General features: G+C 26.3%; 3 protein-coding genes across 9 annotated transcripts in view; 1 reads left to right on the top strand and 2 right to left on the bottom strand.

The window, feature by feature from the left end:
* Eps-15 (Epidermal growth factor receptor pathway substrate 15) overlaps positions 1-8,002 on the bottom strand; it is a 10,467-nt gene extending 2,465 nt beyond the window's left edge. The window contains exons 1-12 of the mRNA XM_017909636.1: positions 7,976-8,002; positions 7,279-7,512; positions 6,947-7,219; positions 6,646-6,858; positions 6,422-6,579; positions 6,175-6,334; positions 2,883-3,128; positions 2,250-2,312; positions 608-951; positions 362-530; positions 158-277; positions 1-80 (exon numbers count right to left, since the gene is read on the bottom strand). Coding sequence (XP_017765125.1) covers positions 1-80; positions 158-277; positions 362-530; positions 608-951; positions 2,250-2,312; positions 2,883-3,128; positions 6,175-6,334; positions 6,422-6,579; positions 6,646-6,858; positions 6,947-7,219; positions 7,279-7,512; positions 7,976-8,002 — 2,087 coding nt within the window. The remainder of the gene's footprint in view (positions 81-157; positions 278-361; positions 531-607; positions 952-2,249; positions 2,313-2,882; positions 3,129-6,174; positions 6,335-6,421; positions 6,580-6,645; positions 6,859-6,946; positions 7,220-7,278; positions 7,513-7,975) is intronic.
* Positions 8,003-8,597: 595 nt separating this feature from the next.
* Positions 8,598-10,178, bottom strand: PCID2 (PCI domain-containing protein 2). Its single transcript, XM_017909688.1, has 5 exons — positions 10,076-10,178; positions 9,954-9,995; positions 9,750-9,871; positions 9,189-9,670; positions 8,598-9,112 (listed from the first exon to the last, which is right to left on the bottom strand). Exons 1-5 carry the CDS (start codon positions 10,094-10,096, stop codon positions 8,598-8,600), a joined length of 1,182 nt encoding a protein of 393 aa, XP_017765177.1. The 5' UTR covers positions 10,097-10,178.
* A 500-nt stretch (positions 10,179-10,678) lies between these two features.
* lig (ubiquitin-associated protein-like lingerer) overlaps positions 10,679-11,229 on the top strand; it is an 8,526-nt gene continuing 7,975 nt past the window's right edge. For 5 of the 7 annotated variants that reach the window (XM_017909684.1, XM_017909686.1, XM_017909687.1 and 2 more), the window contains exon 1: positions 10,679-10,755. The gene's annotated coding sequence lies outside the window, so the exon portion shown is untranslated. Of the gene's footprint in view, positions 10,888-11,229 lie in introns of all 7 variants that reach the window. The other 2 variants (XM_017909682.1, XM_017909681.1) reach the window with 1 other exon arrangement.

Below are 11,229 nucleotides of genomic sequence, written 5' to 3'. Positions count from 1 at the left end.
AGAGCGGGACTAGGACTTTCTGGGCGAGGTGGTGCATGAAGGTTTGCAAATGGATCATCTCCAAAGGGATCTTTTGTCGTCTACAAAAAAAAAAAATTAATAAAGAAATGAAATAAAAGTTACATTTTTTATCAAATTTGTTTTTTTAACAACTTACCGCTGTTGTAGTAGTAGTTTTAGTATCGGTTCTTTTTCCATCTCCAAATGGATCAAATGGATCTTGTTTTATAATATTGTTATCATCAAATACACTAAATGGGTCAGATGTAAAACCTCCCTGTAATCACACATACATATATATATCATACAATTAAGTATTACATAAATAACATGGTTGATTATTTAAACTGATAAATCTTACAGTAGTACTTGGGGATGAAAATGCACTTCCAAATGGATCTGGTGTTGAAGCATTAAATGCTTCTGCAAAAGGATCTTGTTCAAATCCATCTAATGTTGTTCCATTTGCATTAGAGAATGAAACATTTTTCTTGTTTTGAATCTTATCATCCTCATTTGTCTTTTCATATCTATAGATTTTTACATACGAATAATAAAATATTACTATAGTTTATACAATTTAAAAGTTTATATAGTAGATACATACTCTAAGTTTTCAATTTCAGGATTATACTGCAGACTAGTATCAGGTACAAGAGTGGCATCTCCTGCTGCAAGTGCAGAATCATATAAAGCAATTGCATCAGTCATTTGTCGTTGTTGTTCCTGTAAGTGAGTGATCTTTGCTTTTGCTTGACAAATTTGTAACTGAGTATCTTGTAAATTTTTAGTAAGTTCATTTAATTGGTCCCTGCTTTTATTTTGTTGTTGTTCTAATTGCTGCTCTTCTTGTCGCAAACCCTCCAATTCTTGTCGTTTAAAATTTAATTCTTCTTCTTGAGTACGTAATACCGATTCTTGCTCTTCTGCTTGTTGACGTAACTTATCAACCTATTATTAATAATAAAAAGATATGATGTGTAGCAGTTCATTTGTTACAACTTATATTTAAGCTTAAGTTAAGTATATTTGTATCTTTTTATTTGTTTGTTTGTATGTGTGTACGCGCACTCGTGTTAAACTTATGACTATTTGTAACTATATGCATAACTTAGAAAAATTTTATTTCACTAATAAATATATTAATTACATATTTCTATATCACTTTTTATAGAAAATACAAAGAGAATGTTATATTTAATCATAATAGTTTAAAACTCAAAATTAGTTTACATGATTTTGCTTTTATTAACCTTAAGTAAAATTAAATTTGACACATAAATTTAGATTAATGAGTAAAATATAAAATACTTTCTCAAAATTATAAAGTAATTTTAAAAGTTTTACTAGTCTTAAGCCTTACATAGAAAGCTCTAAGCAAATATAATTTTTATGGCAATCTAGACTACAATAGTTTACCATGCAATGCAACAAAGCTTTAGCATTAATTATGCAAATATAATAGAAACAAATAAAGCTTTTTCTAAAATAATATGTGGCATATATTAAAAAAATGTTTCAGACAAAATTCCAGATTATTAAAGGGAATAAAAATCGTGCTGGTATTTAGTTCATCTTGAAAAGTCTGGTGAACATCATGATTACATTTTTTAATACAAATCTATATATTTTATTAAATATTCTTAGAGTTAGCGCTGAAACGTTTTCAATACACTATTTACTTGCATCTCTTCTTTCAGTTCTTTTTAACAAATAAAGCTTTAAGTTTGAAATACTACCAGCATTAACCAATTCCCATTTAAAAATTTAATTATGACCTTCACAGAACATGTCACAGTTATGCCACTTTTGATATCATATGCCTGAAACATTTTTCTCTATATTACATATTTTTTGAGTTACTTAACTAATTCTATTTAAACCTGACACCATGTATGTGTATGTGTGTTTGCGCGTGCGCGTGTGTTTTCATTATATATATATCACACATACAATGTATTATTAACTTAAATATTTATATTTGATACACATGCTTATCTACATATAATTTGTATATTATTTTTTTGTATATAATCACAAAGTGAAATTATGAAATGATTTTATCTTAAACTTTCTTAAGCTCATTGTTATTATTATAAAAAACTATCATAATTTTATCGTATCTTAACTAATATAAGATACTATAAATATTGAAGAGTTGTAATTGATATTTCATGTAAGTGAGAAATAAAATTTATGTATCAGAACTGTACCTGCCCTTTATTAAAAGTAGATAATTTTTTATATACCTTTTTTTGTTCCTCGCGAATCTTCTGCTCGATCTCACTCAAATCTTTATCTACTTCTGCCTTCTACAAGCCAAACATAATAAAACTAAATCATAATGAAGGATCTAAACAAATCATAAAATAAAATAAATAAATCCAACAAATAAATATTTACTTATTATAAAATACAAATTATAATTACATAAAAAATTCTAAATTGATAAATAAATATGTATAAAAAATAATTATTACATAATATAAAGTACAATACATAAAAATAATTTTAAATATTGTTTGTCAAATATAATGACTATATGATGAAATATCACAGTTACTATAACAATACCAAATATAAGAAAGAACTGTAACATTTCTTTGTATTTCATTTGAATTATTCAATTATCGATTATATACTTTATACAATACTTATTAAAAAATAATTTGTAATAACAAACTATGTAGTATTAAATTATATTATTAAACCTCAACTTTAAATAATAAGTTTTAAAAATTGTAATACATTTAATTATTTACACATCTTAATAAAAGCATTATGTACATTTCACAAATACACATTTCTAATTTTATATGGAAGCAAAGCTGAACATTCAACAAGCAAATCACCTATGTATACTAAATTAAAATTTTATTTACCTGAGCTTTTAAATCATTCAATCGTTTCTGTGCTTCACCTTTCTGATTCTCCAATTGTTTTAATGTAGCAGCAAGTGTATCTAGTTCACTTTGTAGACTTTTAATTTCACCATTCTTTATCTTAATATCAGCTTCTTTTTGCGCTATGTCTTGTTCCATATTTTGTCGCTCTCTAACAAGTTCTGCTATGTCATTACTTATCATGTCCAATTCTGGATTTGAATAACCAGATACATTATTGTTTTCCTGAAAATCAAAATACACTTTATTACAAAGAAAGAAGGAATAAAACAATGATTCATATGCATAACAACAGTAAAAATATGAATGATAAAAATACAAAAATGTTTGTTAAATCAATTAAATTAGTTTAAAATATTATCTGTAATTTGAAAATATGTATAATATTTGCATTTATATAACCATATTCTATATGATGTATATAAAGAAATTTTAATATTTTAAATAATTCTAAATGATTCTTCTATATGATTTATTTAACATACTTTTTATTGATTCTTTATAACAAATGAAATATTACACGAATTATCTAAAATTACCAAATCAGTAAGTTTCTCTAACACATTTTTCTATTAAAATGTAAAATAATAAAACATTTTTCTGGATATTATTCATTAAGAAAACCATTTTAAAAATTTTGTAATATACAGTATATATTTAACTAATATCAAATTAGTTTATGGGAATAAAGGTACTGTCCTTCAAAGTGTTCATTATGAATTCTTCCATATATTCGCGACGAGTTTTTAGCTTGATTTTTTCGGGATCATCTGTACCATATAGAGATTTTAACTTTGCTTTTTTTGCTTCTATTTGTAACTGTTTCGCAAATATAAAGTTAATTGCCTTTTTTCTTTTTAGAGTAATTATAGGTGATTCATAATTTATTAAGAGAGGCACTATTTTTATACAGTTTGCTATATCCAAATTATCTTCTCTTTTATACAATGAAGTCATATTTAAATTATGTTTGCAATCTTCTGATATAATACTTTCTGTCTACAAACTATAAGAGCAAATTTTAAATAAATAAAAAATTGAAAATCGTATGTTACAACTTCACACAATATGTCACAAAAAAAAATATTGCAATGCGGCTAAGATTAGTCTTATTCTTTTATTATTTCCTGAATGTAATTTTTAGTTTTACAATAGGAATAAATTTATGGAAGAAATATAATGAATTTCGAAAAAAAATAAATCAAACATTGAATAAGCAACAAGGTAATAATTTTTATTTTTAAAATATCTTTTTCTTTGTTTAATTTCTGTATTATATTTACAATTGATCCTGTAGATCCAATCAGTAAATTTAGTTAATTTTATTTAATGAACTTTTATTTATACAAAGGGAGTGAACTTCTTCTTGACATTAATGAATTTGAATATCCAAAAACAAACAAAATACTTAGAAAAATATACAAAGAGTTATGGCAAGAATATTATAAATGTTTAACAGAAACATATAACGAAACGAGATTGGAAAAAATAATGTATCCAATAGCTTTGGAAGCCTTAAGAGGAACACTAATCACGTATGACAGAAAAGATATTTTTATTATTTATTTTATAATAGTAAAATGATTAAAATACGAATTCCAGATTAAAATGTCAAATATGTATTTCTCCAATAGAAATGTATACTATTAATGATATAGAATGGTATTTCAGTAACACTGTTAATAATGAAACAAACAAACTTATAGATGTCTCAGACAATATGTTCATATCATCAGAGGATAGAACATTAATGATGTATAACATTAAGGTATAATTTACTAATTAAGATTTTTTTTTTATCATAGTAATATATAAATCTTTATAGTCTGAACAAGCTGGTCAATACTGGTGTAAATTTGGAGATACATTATCAATACATTATTATATTTCCATTGATTCTAATCTTGAAGGAGTAAAAACTGTACATCCTGCAATAGTGCCCAATATGCCTCATGCAATGCCACAAAAGATTATATCAGAATATAATTTAAATATTTATACAATATGGACCAAATGGTCTTCATGTTCTAAATGTAATGTAGTTGGTAAAAAAGTACGATATGGATACTGTGTACTCTCATCACATAACAACTTAATTAAAAAAAATGTAATACAAAAAAGACAATTAGAAGATCATAAACAACAAAGTATACCTTTACCTATATTGTCTATTACTATATTAAAATTCAAAATATTATTAACGTGCAACATTTAGTTACAGAAAATAAACAAAATAGAACAATAGAAACTACAATTCAAAATCACGCTATCGATGAAAGCGTAAGTGATAAAATTAAAATAATTTTACATGTATTTAGAAATAAAATACCTTGTAAAAGTAAATATTTACCAAAAGAAATTTTGAGTATTCCTGTTATTAAAAATAGAACAACAGAAATTATGGTACGCTATTGCAAGGTACTACTAAATATAATATAAATATAAATATTTCATGTGATATTTAATATTTAATATTTAATGTAAAAAATTAAATTTAAATAATTTTTTTATAGGTAAAATGTTCAAAAAATATAATATTTGAAGTACGTGATAAGAAAGAAAATCTAATTGAAAGTGCAAATAACAGTGCTGGTGTATATTCCATGGTTCAAGGAATGCCTGTTCCATTACCAACAGTTATACGTGTTACAATGTATCAAAGATATAATAAAAAAGCTATACTTATGTGCCCCGGGTAAAATAATATATTAAAAGTAAAGGAAGTATGTTTGCATTTCTTCAAATTTTTCAGAAACTTAAATACAAATACACCAATTAATTGGAAAATGGATAATAAGGACATAAATCCATCTATCATTAAAAACCAATCTCAAGGAAGAATTTATATTAATTCACAAATGTATATAATTTTCAAATCATTGAAATTTGAAGATAAAAATATCTATAGGTAAACAGTTACCTAATTATTTAAAATTGTATTAAGTAATTTTGTTTTTAATATATTTTAATATTAATATTATAATTTAATGCTAAGATTTTAATTACTTGGTTCACAGTTGTTGGCAAAGAAATGAGATTGTTGGGGTAATAAAATTAAATATAACTGGGGAAATAGAACTACAAACAAATTATACTGTAATTATGATTAGTGGAATCTTAATAATTATTGTATTCATTATTGTATTTTGGAAAACATTTCAAAATCGTAAAAATTTTATAATAAAGTAACTGGATTGTATATTGCATATTTAAAATAAAACAATATATGATGTTTCAAATAAAAATTCTTTTAATATAATAAAATATTTACCACAACAGCCTCAGTTGGTTTTCGCATAGAAGGTGGTACCATATCAGGACTCAAAGTTGCAGGTGGCTCAACACCCCTAAGCTTTTGCTTAACAAACCACATGGCTAAAGCAAATTGCTCCTTATTTAACTTTCCACTTTGACATATATCACAAAGACTCCTGGAAAATAAAAAAGTATAGATAAGTAAAAAGTTTTCTCTATTTTTTACTTATAATTAGTAAACAATAATTAAAATATATATGTACCATATACGAGCTAACACAGACTGTGGAAGTCCATGTTGAAGGAAGACATCTTTGATTTCAATACCTGAGACATATCCATCCATATCTAGATCAGCTTGCAAAAACAGTTTGTCTGCTGCTATTTGATCTTCAGATGAAACTACCCACTGTACATTCGTCTATATCATATATTTTTGCATTAAATTTGAAATTGTTATTTTACAATTTTATTATAATTGAAATACCTTTGCTGTATCTAAACCAGCCATACTCTGCACTGAAGGTACATTAGGTAAAGGTGGAATAGGTGGTGGAACTGTTGTTATTACACCCAATGGTACTGGAGATTTTGAAACTGGTGCTATAGAATCTTTCCTTTTTCCTGGTGGCATCAACTCGGGTGGAAGTACACTTGGAATAGCATATTTTTCTAAAGCTTTACATACTAGATGTACTGCCTATATTAAATAAATAACACACTGAATTATATCAATAAATTAATTTATTCTAATTATTAATGTAGATGTTATATAGTTAATTACTTACAATAACAAATTCATGTCTATCCAGCATACCATCTTTGTCCATATCTGCAAGATCCCAAATCTTTACAAGTGTATCCAAAGGAAGCTTACTATCCATAAGAACATTTTTTACTTTATTTCCAGGTATATATCCATTTGAAGGTTGTAAACTATCAAAAAGTTGATCATATTTAGCTCTTTCTGAAGGTTTAATAGACCAATCTCCATTACTAACAGATGTTATTACTGGTAAAGCATTTACTACATTTTTTTGAGTTATTACAGGAATCTCACCCTAGAATAAATAACAGCAATAAATAAAATAATCATACGTTAAATAATGTAATAGCTTACCATTTTTGGAGGTGGCAATTCTATATTTAAATTTGACATACTAGGATCTCTTCCTGCTTGAGCCAATGCACAAAGTTTAAGAGCAACAAAGAGACCAGATTTATCTAATGATCCACGTGATTGTGGATCTGCCATGTCCCATATCTTACTTAGTGTATCATCACTCAGCTGAGATTTCTTAAGAAATCTAGCAGCTTCCATCGCTCCAATTCGTCCACATCCATTTGGATCCACCTTCACATATAATTTAATTTGTTATTTTTATAACATATTATGAAAATTAACTTGAAACTATTTGGATTTAGAGACATATATCGAGGTACATAAATGTATACCTGATTATAATAAGCTTCATTGCCGGAAATGTATGATATATTATAACTGTAGTGTATGAATAAAAATTTTGAGTTAATATATTTTTTGATGTACTAATTACAACAATTCAAATTAAAAAGTTTATCAAAAGATCGTTAAAAAAAGTATGTATTTATTGTGAATTTATCGAAGAATTATTTGTACTGTCAAAGAAGTTTAAGTAATCGACAGTACAAGTATGGCTGTATTAAACATGTGCATGGTGAAAAATGATATTATTCTTGTGCGAAAAGAAAATAAATTTGAAAAAATAATCTGATTAATAATATATCTAACATATCAAATATTATAAGCTGATAAAATTATAAAAATTATAATATACCTGCGTGGGTGATGGCAGGGCGGCCATACTTGCATTGAACACTGGTTTAACCAATCAGGCTATGAATCGATAGTATGTCATATTAACTATTTTGCTTGACATTTTGTGGAAGAATTTTTATTGTCAAATACACTAACAGAACACAAAACGGTGGTTATATTTTTTTTTTGTCAAACTACCTAGACAAACTAAATAAATGAAATTTATCAACAATACGAATCACTTCTACCGATTGTAGCGCTCGATTGCAGTCTTATACCCTCATATTCCACCTTCTTTTCATTAAACGATAACCATGTAAACTAGACTTCATGCGCATAGGTCAAACTCGTAATTCAAATTGAAAATCTATATTATAAACTTTCTATTTTTAAATAAATATATATGCAAAAGTATTTTTATACATTTAAAAGTTTTGTTATCTTAGAAAATAACAAAGAATTATGATAAAAAATCTTATATATATATATATAAGATATACATTTATATATGTACATATATAATTACTTACTAATTATTAATTATAAAGAAATTAACAAAATATACAACATCAAATAAAAAAGAACAATTTTATGAAATTTTAATTTGTTTATTTAAAAAATTACATATTATTTAAGAATAATTATGGTACAGTTGAAAGTCGTGGAAAAGGGTTTTGCTTAGAAATAACTAACTTTTTATGTTGATGAGATATGTAACCTTTAATTTTTCCTTCATATATTAAATTTGCAACAATGCATTCTACTTCATCCATATCTACATCATCAATTCCATGCATTTCTAGAGCTGAAAGTAAATCTTGAATAGGAATTTGATGTATATTTAATACTAAGTACACTTTTTTAAATAAATTTCTATATGCTATTATTTTCAATTTCTCCACAATTAAATATATTCCTGCTCCAATAAAAAATAATTCATGTTTTTCCATCACTTTTTCAAGATTGCGTAGATCTCCTTTCTTAACAGCTTCCATCAATTCCCCAAATTCCATTAAGTTATATTTTTGCAACAAGCTATGTTTAGGCATGTATCCTAATAACATTTTCACTGGCACAAGGTAAGTTAAAATTAATCGTTTGTTTTTAGAAGATTGTTTATGGCAATGTTCAAAGGCATAAGTAAGATATTCATCAGCTAGAAAATAGTATAATTAATTACAAAATATTTAAAATATGAAGATTATCATAATAAGTATGAAATTTTAAGTTACCAGCTTTATAATCACTATCAAACATTGCTTTACGACCCACAAAGAACTTATAAGTAATTTGTTGTGCTAATGCAAAATGTGCTTTATATGGTGATGATTCTATTGCTCTTATTAGAGGTCTACATAGATGTAATTTATTAATTCTAAAATAAATTTTTAACAATTGATTAACTAATGCCAACATTCCCCATCTTTTAGTATCATCTTCAGAACTACGATTGTCACAAGCACACACTCGAAAACAACCCATCAGACAATCTGCACATTTTTCTAAAATTTCTCCAGGTTTCATATTCTTATTGGTTTTTGTACTTTCAGCACAAACTGCTAATAATCTTAATTCTAGGCACATTACATTCATAACAGGTAACATCCAATTTTCTTCTTTTTGCATTTGAAGAATTTTTGTTAAAGATTGAACTGAAGAACTTTGGTAATTATACATAGACAATGGATCATCTTTGTTCATTGCTGCTATAGTTCTAAAAGCATAAAAACAATATTTGAATAAATAATATCTGAAATAATTGTAATAAAAATGTTATAATTTAATTAAATTACTTTAAATGATAAAGCACTAAATCATCAAGAGGGGCAGATAAATGTTCCATTGTTTTTGTTATTGCAGTTTCAGATCCAATTTGTGAAATTGAAACATGATTGTGTCGTAAAGATAGTAGATCCTTCAATAAAAAAATTTATATACAAATTAAACATTATATTTTCATGTAAATTATCACTTAGAAGTAGATCTATATTATTTACCGCTAAAGTATCACCATCCTGATTTAACCACATACGCCTCACCTAATATAAATATAACCTCAAAATCAAAGTTTTTCTTAATTAAAACATATTACATAATATTCAATTTTCTAACATATTACCTGCATTATATATGAATCCATTATAATATCGGTAATTGAATATCTAAATTTATTTTGAAAATCTCTTTATATTTAAAACTGATTACATCTCTTTGTGACACAAATTGATGATATACATCTGTTTAAATCTTTGAGTTACTAGATGTCTCTACTATTTATTACTATTTCCTCTCATTTTTACTAAGGTAATAAAAAAATATTTTATTACTAAAAAGTAAAAATATTATCAAAAATTATAATTTTATATAATTTATTACAATATTTGGAATTCATTATTATTAAATTTATTTAATGAAAATACTTAATTAACAAAACTAATAAATAGAAAAAGTAAACATATTTAACTGAATTTGCTTAATTAAACTTTATGTCTAAAAATTATTTTTTTTGCCATGACTAACATGACCATTGATCTAAAGGAAATAATTTAATAAATAGTTAATTCAAAAAATAATATAATGATTATGAAATGTGGGAAAATGTAAGTGAAAATGAGCTTTTAATTCATATTTGTTACGAATATCTAGAAAATTTATTACTATTTTGTTTATAAACCTGAGACTTCTAGTATAAATTGGCTAGCCCTATGGAGCCCGATAAAGTATAGAGGCGGTGCTGCCAAGTTAGGGAGGGGGGTCCGCGGTCACGTGACCGAGCTGCGTTTTGAGCGCACTAACCAGGTACGAGCAAATTCGTTGTTTTTTTCGTGGTTTTTCGCGCGCCACGGCCGAAAAAGCCGAGGCGTCGTGAATTTCGCTTGTTTCTGACTCCGGACGTGTCCTTCGAGTACGCAAACAACGCTTATAATAACTGTGAGTTACTTGCAAATACTTTGACTCGATCGTCTTACGGAGATCTATCGATGCTCCACCGCGGCGATGGTTGACAAGCCTTCCTCGCAAAACCAGAAATGGCGTCTACCGTGCACATGGTCTGCGGAAAATATTCTACATCAACGTCGTAGTACCGATTCAGGAATATAACAAATTCTACACGGCCAATTTCTTTATCATCCGTTTGAAGAATTTTCACAACTCCCTTAAGAACAACAACGCAACGGACAAGGTGTTTTTTGTGATGCGCCCGATAATCCTCCTTCGTCATATTCTCACCGCGCACGTCAAAATTTATCTTTTTTTTTTTTTTTTTTTTTT

Source organism: Eufriesea mexicana, unplaced genomic scaffold, assembly GCF_001483705.2.
Source record: "Eufriesea mexicana isolate 0111107269 unplaced genomic scaffold, ASM148370v2 scaffold20249, whole genome shotgun sequence".
NCBI classification, from domain to species: Eukaryota; Metazoa; Arthropoda; class Insecta; order Hymenoptera; family Apidae; genus Eufriesea; species Eufriesea mexicana.
The sequence above is the reverse complement of the archived record's forward strand: the minus strand, read 5'-3'. Positions and strand labels throughout refer to the sequence as shown.

Excerpts from the sequence above, each read along its gene's own strand:
- PCID2 (XM_017909688.1), bottom strand. The coding sequence starts at position 10,096 with ATGGATTCATATATAATGCAG. Across the intron at positions 9,996-10,075 it reads TGGATTCATATATAATGCAG|GTGAGGCGTATGTGGTTAAA; the intron begins GTAATATGTTAG and ends TATTTATATTAG. Across the intron at positions 9,113-9,188 it reads TGATAGTGATTATAAAGCTG|CTGATGAATATCTTACTTAT; the intron begins GTAACTTAAAAT and ends ACTATTTTCTAG.